Here is a 21,623-nt window from a genome sequence, read left to right on the forward strand (position 1 = left end):
TCTGGAATAAGTACAGGTAATCCAGAGATAAAAACATATAACATTGAGGGAATTTGAATTTGAAAGTATTTTGACAATTTTTCCAGGGAATATAAATTTGATTTATTGATTGATCGTAGTTAGTGGATATTTACTGCTATTGAATTATTTGATTTTATTTTCTTTACCAATCATACATTTGATATTTATTTTGAATTATTTGAATTTTACTGATTGCATATTTGATATTTGTCGTGAAAATTTAATACATTTGGGGAGAAATATTATCGTGTTCTGAAACATATAGAGTGTTGTAAAATTTCACATTTGGCGGGGACAAAAACAGTAACGAAAAGAAACAACATGTCGACCACAAGGAGTCAAAGTAAAACGCAAGAAAGGAAAGAGGATAAGATAGAAGAGGAAACAATTATTGATGAAGGATCGGATAATGAAGGAAATGCCACAATAATGGAGGAAAGAAAAGAAACAGGAATGCTGGAAAAATTATTAGCAATGATGCAAATACAGACACAAACAATGAATGAAACATCAAAGAAAATGGATAAAATGGATAGAAACCAACAAGAAACATCACAAAAAATGGATGAAACAAAACAAACAATGGCAGAAACGAAACAAACAATGGAAGAAAACCAACGGGAAACAAGGCAAGCAATAGAACTAAATAACAGGAATATAGAGAAGCGTTTGGAAAACTATGAACAAGAAATTAAAGGATGTGTTGAGGGGATAAAGAAAGAACTGATACAACAGATAGAAGAAATAACCATAAAGAATGCAAAACAAGAGACAGAGATTAAAGATATCCAAAATACAATGAAGGAGATACAAAATTGCCAGAGAAAGGAACTAGAGATGCAGAGAGAAGAAATAGAAACTAAAATGAAAGATAGTAAGACTGTCCAGAAAAAGGAATTAGAACAGTTAGAAGAAAAATTTGAAATGGCGCTACAAGAAGACAGGAAGGAAATAGAAAGAAGATTAAAGCAAAATGAAAAACAAATGGCAGAAATTGAACTAAGAGGGGTAAAGAGAAAAGAAGTCATCATCCATGGAACAAGCGAGTCGAAAATACAATTTGGCGGGGATATTCGGAAAACACACCCAGTACCGTTTGTTAAAAATTTGAAAACCAAATTACAACATATTAGATATTTTGACGATTGCAAAGAAACAATTAGAAACCATTTGAAAGAAGGAGCAGCGTTATGGTATGAAAGCAAGGAAGATGAGTTTGAAAATTGGACAGATTTTGAAAATAAATTTCTCAACTATTTCTGGGGGAAAAATAAACAGAGAGAAATCAACCAAGAGCTACAGAATGGAAAATATCACGAAAAAATGGGAATATCTGAAGAAAGATATGCTTTGCAGATATATAACAATTCAAAATATCTAGAATACAAATATTCTACCGAACAGCTGGTAGAAATGATCAGCAGACATTTTGAGGAAACTTTGGAAGATCACGTGATTTTGAGAAACTATCAAGATATTGATAGTTTGTGCCAATTCCTTCAATTAAAAGAAGCGAAAAGAAAAGAAATGAGAAATAGAAGACAACATGACCAATATAATGGACCGGAAAGAAGGTATTCATCAAATTATGACCAGAGAAACCGACATCCCAGATCAACAAACGAATATAGGCCGAGAAATTACAATAATTACAATAGACAACAAAATTACGATAACCGGAATGATACACAAAATAGAACAAATGAAAATCACAACAGGAATAGAGATGCACAAAATCCTCCGAATAGGAATACGAACGAACAAAGGGACGATAGAAATAATCAGAGATTCCAACGACAAAACAGAAGAGAGATGAATCATGTGGCAATAGAAAAGGAGGAAGAAGAAGTATTCAATGAATCCAGACAGGATTTTCAATAAGGCATCCACTAAACAAAAGTAAAAAACTCTCCGGTATATTTTGTCACCCGAGAGAGTTTATACAGTTGGCGGGAAACGAAAAACAAAATTCTAATTCCAATCTAATTTTTTTAGATGCATTTATAAAACATAAAGCGATTAAAATTCTGATTGATTCTGGATCGGAAATTTCGTTAATCAATAAAAAACTAGTAAAAGAATTAAATATGGACAGATTTGTGTATAAGATTCCGAGGGTTGCTTTAGTGGGTGCAAATAATAAAAAATTGACGACAGTAAACGAAGGTTTAGGAGTACGGATCAGAGTGGGAAACCAATTCTATATTATGCAATGTGTGGTGATCGAAGATCTAAATCATGATATGATAGCGGGAATTGATGAATTGAGTGAAAAACATATCACCATCAATTTTTCGGAAAATCAACTGGAAATCAGAGCAGAACCAGACAACATAGAAGAAGAAAAGGAAACAGATAGGAGAAAATTTTCTGAAAGGATAAATGGACAAGAAAAACATAAAGAAATCAATATGACGGTAGAGGATAAATCGAAAGCTCAAGAAAAAAATCAATCCGAAGAGGAAAAGAGAATAAAAAAAAAAGAAGAAGAGTTCGAAAAAAAAGCAGGAAAAAAAGGAAGTTATAAGCAGAAAAATGGAAGGAGCCGAAACATGGTGCTCGGAATACCAGATAGAAATTAAAGATAAAGAAAAAATAGAAGAAGAAATAACGGAAGAGGACAGAGAAGAAATGGCAATTATGGACGAGAATCCAGAATTTTGTGAAGAAGTAATACGGACAGTGAACACATGTGAAGAAACTGAGGATGAAAGAAAAATAATATGTGGAGAAAACATGGAGAAGGAAATAGAGAAGATTTTAGAAAATTATGGAGATCTTATTAATGAAGAAAGCCGAGTGGCTAAAAATTATGAACATTCTTTTAAAGTTCAAAACTTAGAAAATTTTAAATCAAAAACTTATCCAATCCCGTATAAATACAGGCAAAGCGTCGGACAGGAAATTGAAAATATGATCAAAGACAAGGTGATCGAAAGATGTGACTCTCCATATATCAACCCGATAGTATGCGTAAAAAAATCAAATGGTGATTTGCGATTATGTTTAGATGCAAGAAACATTAATTCGCACACAATCGCGCAATACGAAGCGCCTTTGAACATAGAAGCCATTTTTGGACGAATCACAGGATCACACATTTTCTCCAAAATCGATTTGAAACACAGTTTTTGGTTAATACCTTTGGCAGAAAAGTGTCGAAATTATACCGCTTTTTCTATCGACGGAGTGGTGTACCGATTTAGGGTAGTACCATTTGGACTACAAAGTGCATGCGCTGCTTTGGTTCGCGCATTACACACAATTTTAAATAGGCATGGAGAATTTGTTGTACATTACATAGATGATTTATTAATTTTCTCACCGGATATAACAAGCCATCTACGACATATTCATACTGTTCTCGAAGAACTTGATCAAGCAGGATTAAAATTAAATATTCAAAAGTGTCAGTTTTTCCAAAAAGAGGTATTGTATTTAGGATTCAAATTAGACACAAAAGGGAATAGTCTTGCAGAAGATAGAATTGAAGTCATAAACAACTACCCTAGGCCAACCAATTTAAAAACTTTGCGGGGATTTTTAGGAATGGTAAACTATTTCAAAAAGCTGATACCAGACCTTAGTACAAAAGAAATACCGCTAATAGCATTACTTAAGAAAAATGTCAGATGGAAATGGGGAACGGAACAAGAAATCGCTTTCAAAAATTTAAAAGGAGCGTTTTCCACAGCTGTAAGAGTGCACCACCCAAGATATGAGCAACCTTTCATTCTCAGGACCGATGCTTCCATAAAAAAATTTGCAGGGGTGTTATCACAGATACAAGACGATATAGAGGTGCCAATATGTTTTGTTTCCCGTGTAACCAAAACGTATGAGAGAAAATACAGCGTTACTGAATTAGAGTTTGCCAGTGTGTTATTTTGTGTAAACAAATTACGTTTTTACCTACTTGGGGCAAGATTCACCATTGAAACGGACCATGCAGCGTTGATACACATAATGAAAAATAGGTTGGTAAATAATAGAATTCATAGGGGCATTCTTTTACTCCAAGAATATGATTTTGAATTTAAATATATCAAAGAAACGGACAATATTTTGGCTGATGCGTTGACGAGAGATGAACAATTCCGCAAAGAGGATCACAAAACTCTCCACGTAGGCATGAACATAATGAGAGAAGAAGCAGGCTTATTTTCTTTGGCTAAAATCAAGGAAAATCAGGAAGAATCGAATGAAAGAGAAAAGCAAAGGGCTGAACAAGAAAATAACCTATATTTTAAGAGGGTCGATGGTAAAGAACTCTATGTAATCACGGAGCAAATGGCAAAAGAAGTTTTTTTAAAGTTACACTGTGACAACGGACATATTGGAAGTAGAAAGGTGTGGCTTATGTTCAGGGAGAACTACATTTGTCGACAGGATTATACAATAGCCAAAGAGGTGACTCGAAATTGTGTGACATGCCAAAAGTGTAAAAGTAGGAACTTTAAAAATGAAAACGTCACAAAAAACGTCGTAGCTCGGAAGAAACTGGATATTGTTGCTATTGATATGTTGAGCGATTTGATACCAACAACTCAAAGGAATAAACACATATTAGTTATGGTGGATCTTTTCTCAAAATATGTTAAATTGTACGCATGCAGAACCACAAAAGGAATTGAAATACTTAGGAAGATAGACAATTTTATAGAAACGGTGGGAAGACCAGACAATATTTTATTGGACAATGCGACATATTTTAGGAACGAACGTTTTAAAAGGGAATTAAGAGAGAGGGGCATCGATACAAAATTTATAAGCATCCGTCATCCACAGAGCAACCCATCGGAGCGTTTTATACAAGAAGTCACAAAATTTCTACGAATTGCCGCGGAAGAACATCATCGACATTGGGACAGAAAAGTGTTTGAGATCGAGACCTATTTGAATTGTGCTCCAAATACGGTTACCAAAGAGACGCCTTTATATATAATGAAAGGAACAATGCCTACAAGACCGTGGGAAGACACCGCCCCCAGACAATACGAAGAAGTGATCGAGTTGGTTCAAAGAAGATTGAGACGAAGTGGAGAGAAATATCTCCAAAGACAAGAGAGAACCCGAAGAAGAAGGCCGATCAAATTCCAGAAAGGAGATAAAGTCTTAGTGAAGGCACTGAGGGTGTCGAATTTACAAAATGGTATTTGTGCTAAATTGATGCCGATATTTGAAGGTCCATATAGGGTCAATACGGAAAATGGGGTAAATAGTTATGAATTAGCGCACATAGAGACAGGAAATATACGGGGTATTTTTAACATTCACGACATCTATCAATATCATGAATAGATTTTAATAACATAGTGAAAAATTTGATCCTAGAAAACTTTTGTCATTTTTAAAATTTAACAAAGAGTTTTCGGCAGATCAAATGGCGGGGATTTGTTATGATATGTAAAATCGAGAAAAATATTGGTTTGTTTAAAAATATTTAAAAATTCAATAACATTAAAATAATTCAGATAAGTAGGATAATATCCAACAAACATTTCGAAGAAGGAGAGTTATTAATTTCTTGAATTACCTGTACTAAACAAAAGGTAAGCTTTGCATAAATGATTTCTTTGTTATACTTGAGTGACCCGCATAATTTTAAGTGAAAACAAAAAGACAATTGAACGGGGTTTTCCAAAATACATTAATGCAGTGATTAGAGACAAATAGAAGAGATTTTAGAAAGGGGTTTTTGTTAGTTTTTAAGAATTATAGAAAATATTATTTGTAAATAAGTTTTAGGAAATTTTATAATTATAGGTAAAAATTTGTTTGTTATCGAAATGAAAAAATGGGGGAATTGTGACGAGTTTTGATTGGCGGAGATTGAAAAAGGTGGGATAAGTATGTAGGAAAAAGTTTAGCGAGATTGAGGAGAGAGAAAAGATAGTCAGTTGATTTTCCAGGTCTGTAAGAGGAAGAGTGATTGTTCTTTGGTGATTCCCAAGAAGTAGCAAGCAGTAGTGTTGAATGTTAGTGAGTTTTTGTGGAGTTAGTGTATCTGACAGAAGCTGGAGCAGCAAAATATTGTAAGTCATATTTTCCTACTTATATTCCAAGAGTCACTGTTCAGGCCAACGAGAGATTCAGTTTATCGTAAAGAGAAGATATTCCAAGAGTCATTTTTCACTCGGGCCAACGAGAGATTCAGTTTATCGAGAGGAGAAAGGCTATCATAATTTGAATGATTGTTGCTTTTGAAGGAGATCATTAAGGACGATATACTTGCAACAATCTGTTGGAAGATTGCTGATTACATAGGGAGCGGTTGAGAGGAGATAATACAGTCTACAAGGAACAAGGATTTGGACCACTCATCATCAGAGAGAGATATTTTTGTTTTCTGCAGTTTTTTTTCTTTTATTGATAACACAATTTTTACACGTAATTTAGAAAGGATATAAATATTTTGATTAGGAGAGTTAGAATAGTTTGGGATTTTGAGTTTTCAATTAATATTGTTTGTACCATTAATTTTGATTGTTCACGTACGGAGAACAAAATTTTGAGAATCCTTATATGAGATTTGTTTATTGAAAACTTTTGAGTGTGAATTATTTCATTATTTTTATTTCAATATATAGTGTTAGATCATATGTGTTTTTTATTATTCCGTTATTCTCTGGACCTTACCTTTCACATGTAATAGCATAGATATTGAAGCACGAATTTAACCCTGAGATAAAAGAATTAAAAATTGTGATAGAGTCATAATCATATCATTTAAATAATTTTAATTAATCAAAAAAAAAAAAAAAATTTAATTAGCTAATTATTGCTTGGCGCACCAAGACTTTAACTATCACAATAATATATATATACATATAAAATATGATTATTATAGTATTGATTGGTATGTTTCTTTTATACAGTAGGTATAAGATGTCTTCGACTTGGATGCGATTAAAAGCCTTTGTTAGGTCTATAAAGGTTTATTATACTCGATGGCCTTTTCTGTGATTTGTCTTAGTACAAATACGATATTGCTGCAATCTTTACCTTTAAAACGCATCTTGATTTTTGTCGATAGGAAACTTGGATCAAAAGATATTGAATTTTTACCGTCGCTGATACAATTTTTATTGAGCATTGATTTCGCGTAACTGACATATAAAATCGCCGATCGCTTCAATCGTTGTTTCTTTGAGAACGGTTCATTCTATACAAAAATGGTAATAAACATTTTGTTAAAAATTATCTTAGTTACATTTTTTATTTGAAACATTTTTTTCTGTGAAATACAGATTCTTCGTAAGTCGATTTCTTTCCGTTTTACCCTCTCTAGGTGGGGGGTTTTAGGGGAAAGCCCGAGGGTAAAAGTGGTAAACTTTTTTGCATTTTTTTAGCGTCGTAAAATTGACATTCTCAGGAAAGTTCACTTGTTCGTATGATTGAGTAGCATTTTGGTCTCTGAGTACTAGAGTATCATGTTTTGTAACAAAATCTTATACATAAAAAAACAAGAACTTTAAAATAGTTTTCATTTGGAGCAACCAGTGTAAACACACATATTAAACTTTACCCAATTTGGGAATAAAAAAATTGTTGTATTTACATTACTATTTTTCTAATAAAATCATTTATAGAAATTCTAGTGTAACTTTTACAAATTAAATAACTATTTAATGTTAAAAACTATGTCACTAATTATGCAGAAAAGTCATTCGTGTTCTACAAAAAATTTAAATAAAAATTGATCTCCAAACGAACTATAAGACTAAGGTGTAGCTACTGGGTTAAAATTCTAAAATGTGTGTTATTATTTGTCTACAACTTGTTTTGATTAAATGTAAATATATTTTTAAAAAATTTAAGAAGTATTTGATCGTTAAGTGAAATGGTAGAATCTAAATGTTCATAAAGTTTGGAAAATTTCTTCTTTTTCTTCTTTTGGTGCCTACTCGTTTCGAATATTGGCGATCATTCTGGCTATAATTATTTTATTAACTGATTATAATACTTTGCTTTCAAGGATTATTTTTAGTGATCTCTATTTAATGCCGTTTCTCATTATGTGTCCGAGATATTCTAACTTTCTCCTTTTATTCGTAAACATCACTTCTTTTTCTTTCCCCATTCTTCGTAGTACAGTCTCGTTGGTTATCTTGGATGTCCATGATATCCTTAGGATTCTTCTGTATAGCCACATCTCGAAGGCTTTAAGTTTTTTCTCCATCGCTTCAGTGGGTGTTCAGGATTCAACTCCGTAGTATATTATGGGAGCCTTACTTTTATCTCCATATTAAGGTTGTGGATTTTAAAGAGTTTGGCCATGTTGTTGAATGCACTCCTAGCCTTCTCTATTCAAAATTTTACTTCTTGTGAGTTATTCCATTGTTTGTTTACTATTGTTCCAAGATAGGTAAACTGTTTTACTTGGTCCACTGTTGTATTCTTGCTAAGCAGTTGGACGTCTCTAATTTTATTTTTGCTGATGACCATAAATTTAGTTTCTGATATGTTTACTTGTAGAAATCTTTCATTTACTTCATTTACTTTGTTTATTAGTTGCTGTAAACTATTTAAACTGTCTGCAAAAATAACGTCATCTGCATATCGGATGTTATCTAGGCGTTCTTCATTTAAAAGGATTCCATGTTTGCAATCTTCCAAGGCTTCACTAAATATTTCCTTTGAATATAGGTTGAAAAATACAGGTGAAAGTATACATCCTTGTCTAACGCCTCGCAGAATCTGGATCGCTTTCGTCGGTTTATCTCCAAGATTTGTTCTTTTGTGGCTGATTTGTTCCAGTATAAATTTTGTATTATACGCAGGTCTTTATCATCTATTTGGGCTTTGTTAGAATATCCATCATTTTTAGGTGTTGAACTATGTCAAATGCTTTTTGGTAGTCCACAAATCAGATGCAGATATCGTAAGTCATATCTTTGGAATAATACCTAAAGACTAAATAGTGCATCTCTCGTACATACGCCTTTTATGAATCCAAACTGTGTGTCTTGTATTCTCTCTTCGTATAGCTTGTATATTCTGCGATGTATAATTTTAAGAAAACGATTTAGTGTATGGCTCATTAGACTTATTAGCCCATATTCTTTGCACTTTTTCTTTGGTAACGTAACTTCCTGTTTCTTTGGTAACGTAATAAATTCAGCCAAATTGGCTGAAACTAGCCAATCTTTTGGAATATTGCCTGAATAATATTCTGCAATAGTAGGAATCGTAATCATGGCTCCCTGTTAGCTATCACAAACTGTTTAACAACCCATAATATGTTGTACATACAAGCTTATGTATTTGTGAGTTGTTTCTGTAGCATTACAGATACTGCAAGAACTCTGAAATATACTGTAGTAATCGAAGTAGCATATAAAAGATAAATTCATAGTCAGAATCATTCAGGTAACAGAACGCAATAGAGAATCTTCCTTTTCCTACTTAAATAACCATAAAACATAAAACTGTGGAACTCTTTATTGAAAGAAAATGGACTTTAAAAATATTTTATGATTAACAACGCTTCCTATTTCCGTATCAGCGTAGGGTAACAACCCAGTATATTGTTTGTGGCATCATTCGGTGAGATCGACTAAAAACGTTCATAAAATTTATTTTCTCGTGTTATGACTTCATATCGTAAGTCGTACTTAAAAACTACGTATGAGGAAATAGTGAAAAATGGAAAAGTAAATTCAGCTTTTGGTTTTTACTAATTCATATAATTAGTATATCATCAGCCGCATCTGCAGTCCTAATATAATATATTAGGACTGCAGGTCCTTGTTTGTTAAGAGATCCATTTAAAGCATTTCTTTCATTCTCACCTAGCCTGACTTAAGAAGCATCCACACATAATATTTCTTGATCAAATACTAGTCTCAATAACATTATTCTATCGTTACTACAGTCTCTTTTATTTCTTCATCTGCAATTATATCAATTCCATTATATATCATTATATTGTATTATATCAATCACAATTTGATTCATTCACCCTTTAACTGCTCACTTTGTCTTTAGCATGTAAGCAATTTTAATTCTCCTTTTTCTAAGCGAATCTACCAACTTCCTCTGTAGTCATGCATTTACTCATAATTCTTGATGTTCTCTACCTTGCATCTACGTCGTATATCTGCATTTCTAACACTGTCCGATAGTGTCTTATCATCAATTTCCGTTTTCATCTCTGCTGTTTCTAACATCCTTTTTGTCCTCTCTGTGTCAGGTCGTGTTTCTTCGGCGTATGTCATTATTGGTCTGATGACTGTTTTGTAAATTCTGTCTTTTATTTCTTTCCCGATATTTTTATTTCTCTACACTGTTTCATTCAGGCAGCCTGTAGCTCTGTTTGCTCTATTCACTTGATCGTCCACTTCAGTTTCGAGCTTTCTACAGCTAGATAATGTGATGCCTAAATATTTAAACTCCATCACTTGTTCTAGTATCTGGCCTTCCAGCTCCAATTTACATCTTAGTAAATTTGCTGTTGTAACCATGCATTTTGTCTTTTTTGGGGAAATTAACATGTTGAATTTTCTGGCGGGTATATTAAATTGGTGCAGCATACGTTGTAAATCGTCTTCACTTTGAGAGAGTAGTATAGCGTTGTCTGCATAGCAGATTATTTGAAGTGGTTTTTCTCCCATTTGGTATCCTTTTTTAGTTTTTACTTTTTTTTATATTCCATCCATAATCAGGTTGAAAAATAAAGGACTCAGAGAATCTTCCTGTCTTATACTTTTGCTTCAGTAAGATCCGTTAGTTCTTCTTCTAATTTTACTTTTATTGGGTTGTTTTGGTATATATTTTCGATCGTTTTGATTATTCCTAAAGGTGTCTCTCTTGCGTATAATAAGTGGATAACGTCCTTTCATTTGACCCAGTCAAATGCATTCTTAAGGTCCACGAAACATAGATATGCCGGTTTGTTGTATTCTAATGATTTCTCTTGCACTTTGCCTCATTATAAATATAGCGTCGGTGTATGATCTTCTCCAAATAAAACCTATTGTTCTTCTGCTAGTTTTATAATTTCATTCAGGTTATTTCTTATCACTTTGGTTGATAATTTTGGTGTTGTGTTTAATAAATTAATTACTCTGTAATTTTACAGGTCCGATTTGGCTCCCTTTTTAAAGAAAGGTACTAGGATACTTGATCTCCATTCTTGAGGAATTCTGTTTTGTTTTGTTTTTATTATTTTTTGGATCAGTTTTAATAGTTGTTTGGTTAGATCTGGTCTTCCGTACTTTAGGAGTTCGTTCGGTATTCTATTCTCTCCTGATGATTTTCTATTTTTTTTCCTTAATGCTTCCTTTACCTCTTCCTCCTCAATATTTATTTCTTCGTTTGTCATCACCTCTGGCGTTGTTGGTTTATTATTATTGTCACCTTTAGCAAATAGGCGTCGAAAGTAGTCTACCCATGTTTCCTTCTGAATGTGTTTCGTTTTTATTAGTCCGTTGTTCTCTGATTATTCTCCATATTTCTTTTTGTGTTCCGTAAATGTCGTGTTCCATCTGCTTTGAGAAGCTGTGTCAGTGTTCCTTTTTTTATTTGTCTAACTAAAGTATTCGTCTCATTTCTGATTCATTTATAGTGGTTGTATGCCTGTTGCGTTTGTTGTGTTCTGTATTGTAAAAAGGCTTTCTTCTTTTTTTCACATTTTATCTTAACTTCCTTTCTAAACCATGGTGTTTTCTTTTTTAATAGGTTAGTGTTCGTTACTTTCTCTGTTCGTTCCTCTTTTTCTGTATAAGTATTCCGTGGATTTCGTATTTAGTTCTTCGACTTTTATTTACTCATAATTATACGAAAATATTATTTAAAATTATAAATGATATAATATTATAATGGTATAAATGGTTTTCAAAAAGTTATCCAAGTCCAGAGATACAAACAGCTTCTAGTACTGCGGTACGTAAAATAAAAGAGAAGAAAAAGATAAAACGAGTAGTAAAGCAAACAATTTTTTTTTATGTTTTAATGGCATAGGCAAGTGCCATACAGCCAGTCACAACATGAAAATTTTCAAAAACAAACAATTACTTGAGTTATTAATAACAAAAATAAAAAATGATGCAGTAAAACAATAAATAACCAGTTTATTACAAGTAAAACTAAAATGAACATTTGAAAATAAACAACAAAGAGAAAATTATTGATAAAAAACTGTAAAAAGGTAAAAACTATATTAAAGAATGATCAGGAAACAAGTTTAAGTGTAATCGGAATATATAGAAAGAATCACTGACTGAGGGAATATTAAAATCTATGCTCCATAGAACTAACCATAAAAGCCATAGTACGTAATACCTAATAACGAAATAACGTAATACCCATGAAGAAAATGGAAGAAAACACAGTTTATCATAGAAAGTAATCTAGAGAAATAGAAAACTATGAAACGAACGTGGATACATTTTATTCCTAGAAAAAAATTGTTGAACTCAATTTTAAGTTAAAACTGAGTCATAGACAAATAAATTTTTGTAATAATACATTTTGCTATTCATGATATAATTTGACATATTATGCTAAATTTGAAAATATCTACACTTGCACTAATTGCAAAAAAATTTAGTAACATTTCATACTACATTCAAACAAGTACAAAAGTAAAAGTTTTAAAAAAAGTTCCTGTTGCTTCTATAATCAAAGTGATTTGTTTTCATTTTAGAGTCTCATATAAATGTTTAAAGTGGAGTAAACATCATGGTAGAAAAATGTAACTAATAACAGCTTTTTTAAGCTTTTTGTTTAACGTTTACTCTAAAAAAACACACAAATAGAACTATTTATAGGTAAATACACGTAATCATTAGAGAACAAATTTGTAAAGTGGGAATATAATGTTGAATGTTTTTACGTAAACTCACTGACTGTACATACACTCTTTTAAATTCATGATCAATTTTTAAGGTATATTGGAACTCTTCACCTTCAATTAAATATTAATAAGTTGGTTTGATGAATTTAATCGTGCTTTTAGAAACATTGAAGCACGTCCAAAAATCCACTTATTCTTCTTAAAGTTCCTTTTTTAATGGAAGATGTTAACTTTATTCATTGCTGTTCTGAATAATTTAGTGGAACTCATATAAACTGCTAAATAGACAATAATTTTGTCTAAACTAATAGACAAAAAATTGTTGAGAACAATAAAAGTACGCAAGACTGCATACCTTGAACACATACTAAGAAATGATAAATATAGTCTTCTGCAGGTCATCATGCAGGGTAGAATCGATGGCAAAAAGGGAATAGGTAGAAAGAGGAAGTCATGCCTGCGAAATATTCGAGACTGGACAAACATGACTGTAGACGAATTATTCCACGTTGCAAAAGACAGAGAAGCCTTTAAATATGTGGTCGCCAACTTCCGTTCATGGGGACAGCATAAGAAGAAGAAGAATATAAACTGCACTTGTCTTTTACCTTTCCTTATGTTATTAGTCATAACAGCAGCGCACCTAGAATTTGCCTCTGGGGGGGGTTTTGGTTGGTCACCGAATTTTTTTTTATGATGTTACCTCCATTTTGAGTCTTTAAAATGTATGAGTAACTGTGTCGGAATAGGGTCCTGGGGGGGGGGGTTAACCCCCAAAACCCCCCCTGGGTGCGCCACTGAGTCATAACATTGCATATCTGATTGCTTTCAAAAATAGCCTCAAAGTCGACCAACACCAGTAATAGAACAATTATTTCTTTCCTTTCTTGTATGAATTTTTATAAATAGACTGTTATAATGTTATTTTTGTATTCTCTATATCTTCAGACAACAGATACAAACTCCTACACGGAAAGCCAGCGAACTGTCCTGCTATTTCCCACTTCTCGAGCGGTAAGCTGCATATATATATATATATATATATATATATATATATATATATATATATATATATATATATATATATATATATATATATATATATATATATGTATGTATATATATATCAACTTCTTATTCTTCAGGCTTAAGTAATCCAACTTTGGACATAAGCCTCCCCAAATCAATCCAGTGTTTTCTATTTTGCGCCAAACTTGCTTCCAGTTGTGTCCTCCGATCTTCTTAATGTCATCAGCCCATTTGTGGTCTTCCTCTGCTTCTCTTTCCTAACCATGGTCTCCATTGTTGTATTTCGTGGTTCCATCTTTTATTCTTCAGTCGGGCATTGTGTCCTGCGAAGCTCAATTCTAATTTGGCAGCATGTTTTCCTGCCTCTTTTATTTTGGTTTTGCTTCTAATCCATTTGTTTGTTTTTTTTTTCTATGTCTCACCCCGAGCATGGAACTTTCCATCGCTCTTTGTGCCTTGTGTACTATTTTATCCATATTAAACTTGGCGAGTGTCCACGTCTGTGAACCATACGTGAAAATAAGGAGGATACACTGACCCTAAATTCTGGTTTTCGAATATTGTTCTATTTTAGTACTTTTCAAGGTTCAACTCAGTTTTTTAAATCCTGCCCACGCTAACCTTATTCTTCTGGTAATTTCGGCAGTTTGAATTTTCTTTGTTAACTTTCATTATCTGTCCCAGGTAGATGTATTCGCTTACTGTTTCTAAATTTATGTCATTCAACGTTATTTCTCTAATATTCGGTGTATTTGTCATTATTTTGGTTTTTTCCAAGTTCATCTTACGACCTACTTTTTCCGAAGCTTGAAATAGTTGCGTCATCATGGTCTGTAGTCCTTCGAAACTTGTAGCGAATACTACAATGTCATCAGCGTATCTCAAATGACTCAGTTTTTTTTCATTATCATTTATTCCTTTATCTGCCCAGTTAATGTCTTTGAACACGTCTTTCAGTCCAAGTGTGAATAGCTTTGGTGAGATAACATCTCCCTGGCGAACTCCTCTGTTGATTGGTATAGCTTTGGTTTTTGCACCTATTTGTATTTTCATTGTAGCTTTCTTGTAAATATTATGTATGAGCATTCTGTATCGGGAGTCTATCCTGCAGTTGTTCATAGTTCTCTCTATTGCCCAAAGTTCTATGGAGTCAAATGCCTTTTCATAATCAACGAAGCCAATGTATAATTTCAAGTGATATTCATTGGCTTTCTCTATTAGCGTTCTGACTGTAAGAAGATGATCCGCTGTACTGTAACCTTTTCGGAATCCTGCCTGCTCTACCGGTTAACAGCTATCGAGCTTCGACGTTAACCTGTTAGTTATTATCCTCATAAACAGTTTGTACATTTGGGACACCAGAGAGATTTGCCTATATTTCTTCAAATCACCCCTGTCTTCTTTTTTGAAGAGAAGTATTGTCAAACTTTCATTCCAATCATCTGGGACTTCTTCTCTGTGAACACATTTCTTGAAAATTTTTTTTAATTCTTCGAGAATAATTTCATTCCCCTCCTCCAATATGTCTTCAAGTATTCCATCTGGGCCCGGAGCCTTATTGTTCTTTAGTTGTGCCATAGCTTGTTTTATTTCGAAGGATTCTATGTTAGGGAGTATTTCTGAGGTGACATTCGTTATCTTTCTCTTAAAATCTTCATTTGCAGTGTTATCTGGGTTCTTGTTTAAGGAATATAAATCACGGTAAAATGTTTGAGTAACTTTTAGTATTTCGTTTTTTTCTCTTATATCTTTTCCATCTTTATCCTTCAATGAGATTATTATAGGCTTTCCTAAGTTTGATCTTAATCATTTTAGGCCTCGGTTCTTTTCTATTATTTTTTCTACCTTGTTTTCATTGTAGATCCTTGATATATATCAACTTCTTTGATATATATATATATATATATATATATATATATATATATATATATATATATATATATATGTATATATATATGAATATATAAACATGTATGTAATGTATGCTTTAGTGACTAGGTGAGCATTAATACATATGGATATTTATAAGCTTTCGAGTATATTTAACTCTTTCTCAAAACATACTAAAAATGATAACAAAAAACTACATTATACAATGAAGTTTATAATTACTGACCAGACTTGCAATTTACAGTAGAAAACAAAAACTGCTTACAATTTTTGGATATGATGTAGCAACAGGTTTATTAATTACTTTTCAGCACTTCCATCTACGATGAAGACCAACCTAGCATTAAATAGAAAAAGTAGGGTTATAACCTTGTCACATCCCGAATACAGAACAGCTAGTCTTAAAAAACCTAAAAACGATCATGATAGAGAATTCATTCCCAGCGAACCTTCTGAACAGACTTATTTTCGGTGTCTCGCAAGTCATAGCGGCAGATCAAACAGAGGTCGCAACAAGCAGCCAAAGAACGTTATACCATTATTTACCATATATTCCAGGCTTTACAAATAGACTGTTAAAAACATTTAGAGAAGTACCTAATACCAAAATTGGAACCAGAAATATAAAAACAATATCGAAATTACACACCAGACTAAAAACACCCTTAAATTTTAAAGAAACCTCCAATGTGGTGTACTCTCTACCCTGTAATAATTGCAATAAAGTATATATTGGAGAAACGTCCAGAAATTTGTCCGGAAGATTAACATCGCACAAGTTAAATAATAACAGTTGAGTAATAGCAACATTATTATTAATAAGTAATCGAAAAAATTGAATAGATCGAGCGGTTGAGGAACCATAACAATAAACGCCTAAAAAGAACAGAAGGATGAACATTTACAAAATATTGAAAACAACAAAAAAATTTATCAATAAAGAACCACAATCTCACCTATTTGAAGGGGAAGAAACTAAAGAAATTTCACCATGAATTATTTGTGTTTTTTATTAACTTACTTTAATACATCTACCTTCATGCAACAATCCACAAAATCTACAGACTTGTTTCCTTAATTTAACAATGGCAGACGACTCTCCATTATCACTCTTTTTTTCTGCGTTGTCCAAAAGTTCGATCGATTCACTGACACTGGGTCTTTGAAGAGCATCTTGATCCGAACAGATATTTTTCAGCGACATTTAAACAATTAATATTAAAATTCCCGTGGCTTGACGAGTTGTTGATTGTTCTGCTGAGAAATCATACGCTGAATACTTGCCAAAGTGTGTGGTTTAAAAATACTCCACTTGTTCACTAGGACCGATAAAATGAGATTAATCACGAAAAGGTTCGAGATCCATTGATAAACACGGCCTGACGCAGTTTGTTTTAATATTCTGCAGTTCATTTCGAATTTCGAATCAGGTAGTTAATTTTATAGCGCGAAAGAATAATATTGACGGTATAGTCAAGGAACTTGGGAAGAGAGTAATACGCAAAATAGTCGAAGAGATTCTTATTAATGTTTAATAAAGAAGGTGATATTATTATATATAGCCTATGTAAAATAAAAAACAAAAGCTCCAGGACCCGATGGCATACCAATTTTTGTTATTTTAAACAATAAAAATACACCTAACCTACAAGATATATCAGCATTTTTTCTTTAAACCAATTTTCCTAAGATTGTTTGTCACCTGGTCCATCCTAGTTTTTTTTGACATGAATTCTTTGTTGTGGCTACACAAAACAGCACTGACGCTGCTTTTAACTAACTCTCACGTCCTTGTTGTGGCTAAAATGCACAACACTAACTAAGCTTTGCACAACTTCATAAATTGCACAAGCTCGAACGGTTTGGACAGCTTGAGCCTTTGCATCTGAGGTGGGTTGACAAGCAGCTGAAGTACTTCATGGTTGGGATGCTTATGGAGCCTCTCTTCATGTCTCGATAATAGATTCTACTCTAAGTGCCTACAGTATTCCTTAGTATTCGGTTCTGGAGCGTTTCTAAATTTCTATTAGGTATGGCTGTTTTTTTGATAGGCCATAGGTCCACACCGGTGGCATACCAAATGAACTCCTATAATACGGTGAGAAGACGAGTTGAAATGGAGATACAAATAAGATGACACATTGTTATATTTTTCCAGCACTACTACATGAAGTAGAAGCGTGGACTCTGAGGTCATGATTAAACGCTAAAAAACTTTAAGATGTGAGTATATAGAAGGCTTCTTCTTCACGTGCCATCTCCGCGACGGAGGTTGGCAATCATCATGGCTATTCTGATCTTAGATGCTGCTGCTCTGAATAGTTCAATTGATGTGCATCCGTACCATTCCCTCAAGTTACGCAACCATGAGATTCTTCTTCTTCCTACACTTCTCTTGCCCTGGATTTTCCCTTGTATAATCAATTGAAGTAGGTTGTATCTCTCATTACGCATAACATGCCCCAGGTATTGCAGCTTTCGTGTCTTGATGGTTTTCAATACTTCCATTCTTTTGTTGATTCTTCTCATGACTTCGTTGTTTGTTACATGCTCGGTCCATGATATCTTCAGGATTCTTCTATACACCCACATTTCAAATGCTTCCAACTTTTTAGCAGTCGACGCGTTAAGTGTCCATGCTTCTATCCCATAAAGCAGAGTCGAGAAAATATAGCACCTTGCCAGCCTAACTCTCAAGTCCAATTTTAGTTCTCTTGCACAAAGTACCTTTCTCATTTTATTGAAGTTTGTACGTGCTTTCTCTATTCGAACTTTGATTTCTTTGGAGTAATCGTTTGTGTGATTAATTATTGTGCCAAGATAGTGGTAGTTTTCAACTTGTTCTAAAGCACTACCGTTAATTGTCAGGCTTTCACCATTATTTTGGGTTTTTGATATCCTCATAAATTTGGTTTTCTTGGTGTTTATTGATAATCCATATTCCTCTCCATACTCAACTATCTTGTTCATTAGCTTTTGGAGGTCTCGGAGGTTGTCTGTTATTATGATAGTATCGTCCGCATATCTAATGTTGTTAATTGGTGTTCCATTGACTTTGATTCCTGCTGTTTCTCCCTCAAGAGCTCTTTTCATAATTTCTTCAGAGTATGCATTGAATAGTAGTGGTGACAATACACACCCCTGTCGCACTCCTCTTTTAACTTCGAACTCTTCTGATGTGTGTTCATTAATGCGTACGTGTGCCTGCTGTTTATAATATAGATTTGTTATAATTCGAAGGTCATTGTGTTGTACTTGTTTTGCTTTGAGGATCTCCATTAGCTCTTTGTGGCGGACTTTGTCGAAAGCTTTGTTGTAGTCTATGAAACAGACGTACATATCTTGGTTCACATCCAAGCATCTCTGGATTAGTACGTTGAATGCAAATAGAGCTTCACGGGTACCTACGCCATTACGGAATCCAAATTGAGTTTCCAAATATAGAAGGCTACTCTGGTAGTATTGAGTGCAAGAGACAAGAACAGAAACTCCAAGATCAAACGTAGAACAAGGATTAGGGATACGGTGGAAGAAATTACAAAAATGAAATGGCGCTGGGCATGTCACACAGCCAGCTATGATGATAACAGATGGACACCGAAAATGCTAGAATGGAGATCAATGGAGACGACAAGAAGCATGGAAAGACGTCACAATACATGGGTAGATGACAGACAAGTAGTGGTAGGCAAACATAAGATTAGATCGGCGCAAGATAGAGCGTATAGATGAAAGGAATTGGGAGAGAGATCATTCAGGAGTGGATGGAAAATGGTTGACGAAGAAGAAGACTTTAGATTGAAAGAATCAGATAGAGAAGGTTCTTAGACAGCTGAACCAAACAACACAACTGTCCAGTGTGTGTACCAGGTGGTACAGTAGGCGGTACAGTAGAATCGTAGAATCGTGCGATGCCACATATGTTTTCTGTATTTTGAAAATTTAAGAAATTCTAAATAATCACCCGTAGTCACCGGTCACATTAAGAAAATCTTTTCATCCTGTGAAGCGCTGCTACTAATGCACCGCCCGCAAAGTATATTTATTCTTTTAAAGTAAACAAACGTCAACGATCTACAGAAGATCTGTTTAGTAATCACGCAAAAATGAATCTAACGGCGCCGAAAATAAACTTTTTTATGTTAAGATAGTGCGGGCAGTGGCGTAGTCCGGAGTTTTTAATGACGAATTTTTTTCTGGTATACTGGTATTTCTGTCAGGGTGTGTTATGTGATTTTATCATTTGTATTAGTTTAAGTTATAATATGTTATATACAGGATGTGAAAAAACCTCCGGCTTTCTTTTATTACGGTTAAATCATGGAGTATATGAAAAATTATTATAACGAAACTGAAATATATCAAAGACGCCTATAATTTAAAATTATTTTCGATTATAATTTTATAAGGTGTTATATAAGAGTTTGTATAAGGTGTTAAGGTGTCTTAAGTTAACAATTTTCGAAAAACCTTTATTCAGAAAAATGCTAATACAGTGGGTGATCAAATTATTAGAGCCACCCCATAAAATTTTACTTTTTGTTTAAAAATGGTATGTAATTGAGCTATAAAACATATTTTTGTGCTTAATTCTATTTTACTGTGATTTAGAATCTTATAAAGTTTATAAGTATTAAAAAAGAAACCAGTAAGTAAATACATGAAAACATACTTGGCATACTTTCTATGCATATCTGGCAATTTTGTGGAATTGTTCCACTCCTGTGACATTCTGCAATTAAGCGCTCGATCAATTGACGCTTTGTAGTTATAATTTTATTAGAAATTTCTTATTCATGAGCTTCCAAATATTTTCTATTACATTCAGATCTGACGAGTTGCCAGGGCAGTTGTTTGGTTGTCAGCAAGCAAATTTTGTAACAGTTTTTGCCTTGTGCCAAGACGTCGAGTCATGCATAAACGTGAAACTCTTATTCAGAAACCACTCCTGGGCCTGGGAAAGCATTTTTGCTTACAGTACTCTTAAGTACTGGTCCTGCCGCATTGTTGCTTCGACAATGTAGAGGTTACCAGTTCCTTGACTGCTTATGATAGACCACACCATAATGTTTAGGTTCTGCATTAACGTCCTTACAATACAATCAGCTTTATCTTTTTCCCCAGGTCTTCCCCTTACAAATTGAGCTCTATTCATGAGGATCTCGGTAGATTCGTCCGAAAACAAACCTGGAATATTATTATTATTTTAGAATCATGGACAAATTGATCAACCGTAAACTAGATAAAAAAAAACAATGCTAAGCAATGTTTTTTACCTGATTCCAATCATCAATGGCCAATCTTTGTGATCTCTAGCCCACTGAAGCCTTTTTTCTTCATGGCTGGTATGAGTAGCAGCTTTTTTGAAGGGCGCCAGGTTGAAAACCACAGATCCTTTATTCGCCGATCAGCTGTCATTGATAAAATACTGGTACCATGCATCATTTTCGTTCAAAACCTTCAAGGTTTTCTGTGTGCCGAGACAATCTCGAATTATTCTTTCATCTCGCGGCGTTGTAATTTTTTTAAAGCATATTTTTGTTTGTGCCGTGGGGCCAAATCCAAATTTTATACAGTCCATAGTTACCTTTGAAACTTTAGAAATTGATGCTATTTTTCTGTTGGAGTGATTATTGTTGAATAATAAAGTTTTTATTGTCACTATTTTCCTTGATGAGATGTTTTTGGCTTCTCCCATGATGTTCTGGTACCACGGGTGCACAACAAACATGCAACGTTTGCTAAATTCATAAAAAATAGTATACGACTGTCAGAATATCACTAGAGAGCAATGGAAACTATTTATTATAACTAACACCAAGAATACAAAACAATATGCACACGAGTGGCAAGCTAGGCTGGACAGCATTCACAAACAATGGGA

The 21,623-nt window shown here is 33.6% G+C and overlaps 1 protein-coding gene across 2 annotated transcripts in view; it reads right to left on the minus strand.

The window, feature by feature from the left end:
• Positions 1 to 21,623, minus strand: part of LOC140451495 (inactive dipeptidyl peptidase 10) — a 348,523-nt gene that overhangs the window by 160,584 nt on the left and 166,316 nt on the right. Inside the window, exon 1 of one of the 2 annotated variants that reach the window (XM_072545331.1) lies at positions 16,761 to 17,064. The exons of the other annotated variant lie outside the window; for it this stretch is intronic. Within the exon in view, the coding sequence (XP_072401432.1) occupies positions 16,761 to 16,943 (183 nt within the window). The 5' untranslated portion in view covers positions 16,944 to 17,064. Of the gene's footprint in view, positions 1 to 16,760; positions 17,065 to 21,623 lie in introns of those variants that run through there. 2 annotated transcript variants of the gene reach the window in all.

This window comes from Diabrotica undecimpunctata, chromosome 9, assembly GCF_040954645.1.
Source record: "Diabrotica undecimpunctata isolate CICGRU chromosome 9, icDiaUnde3, whole genome shotgun sequence".
NCBI lineage: Eukaryota > Metazoa > Arthropoda > Insecta > Coleoptera > Chrysomelidae > Diabrotica > Diabrotica undecimpunctata.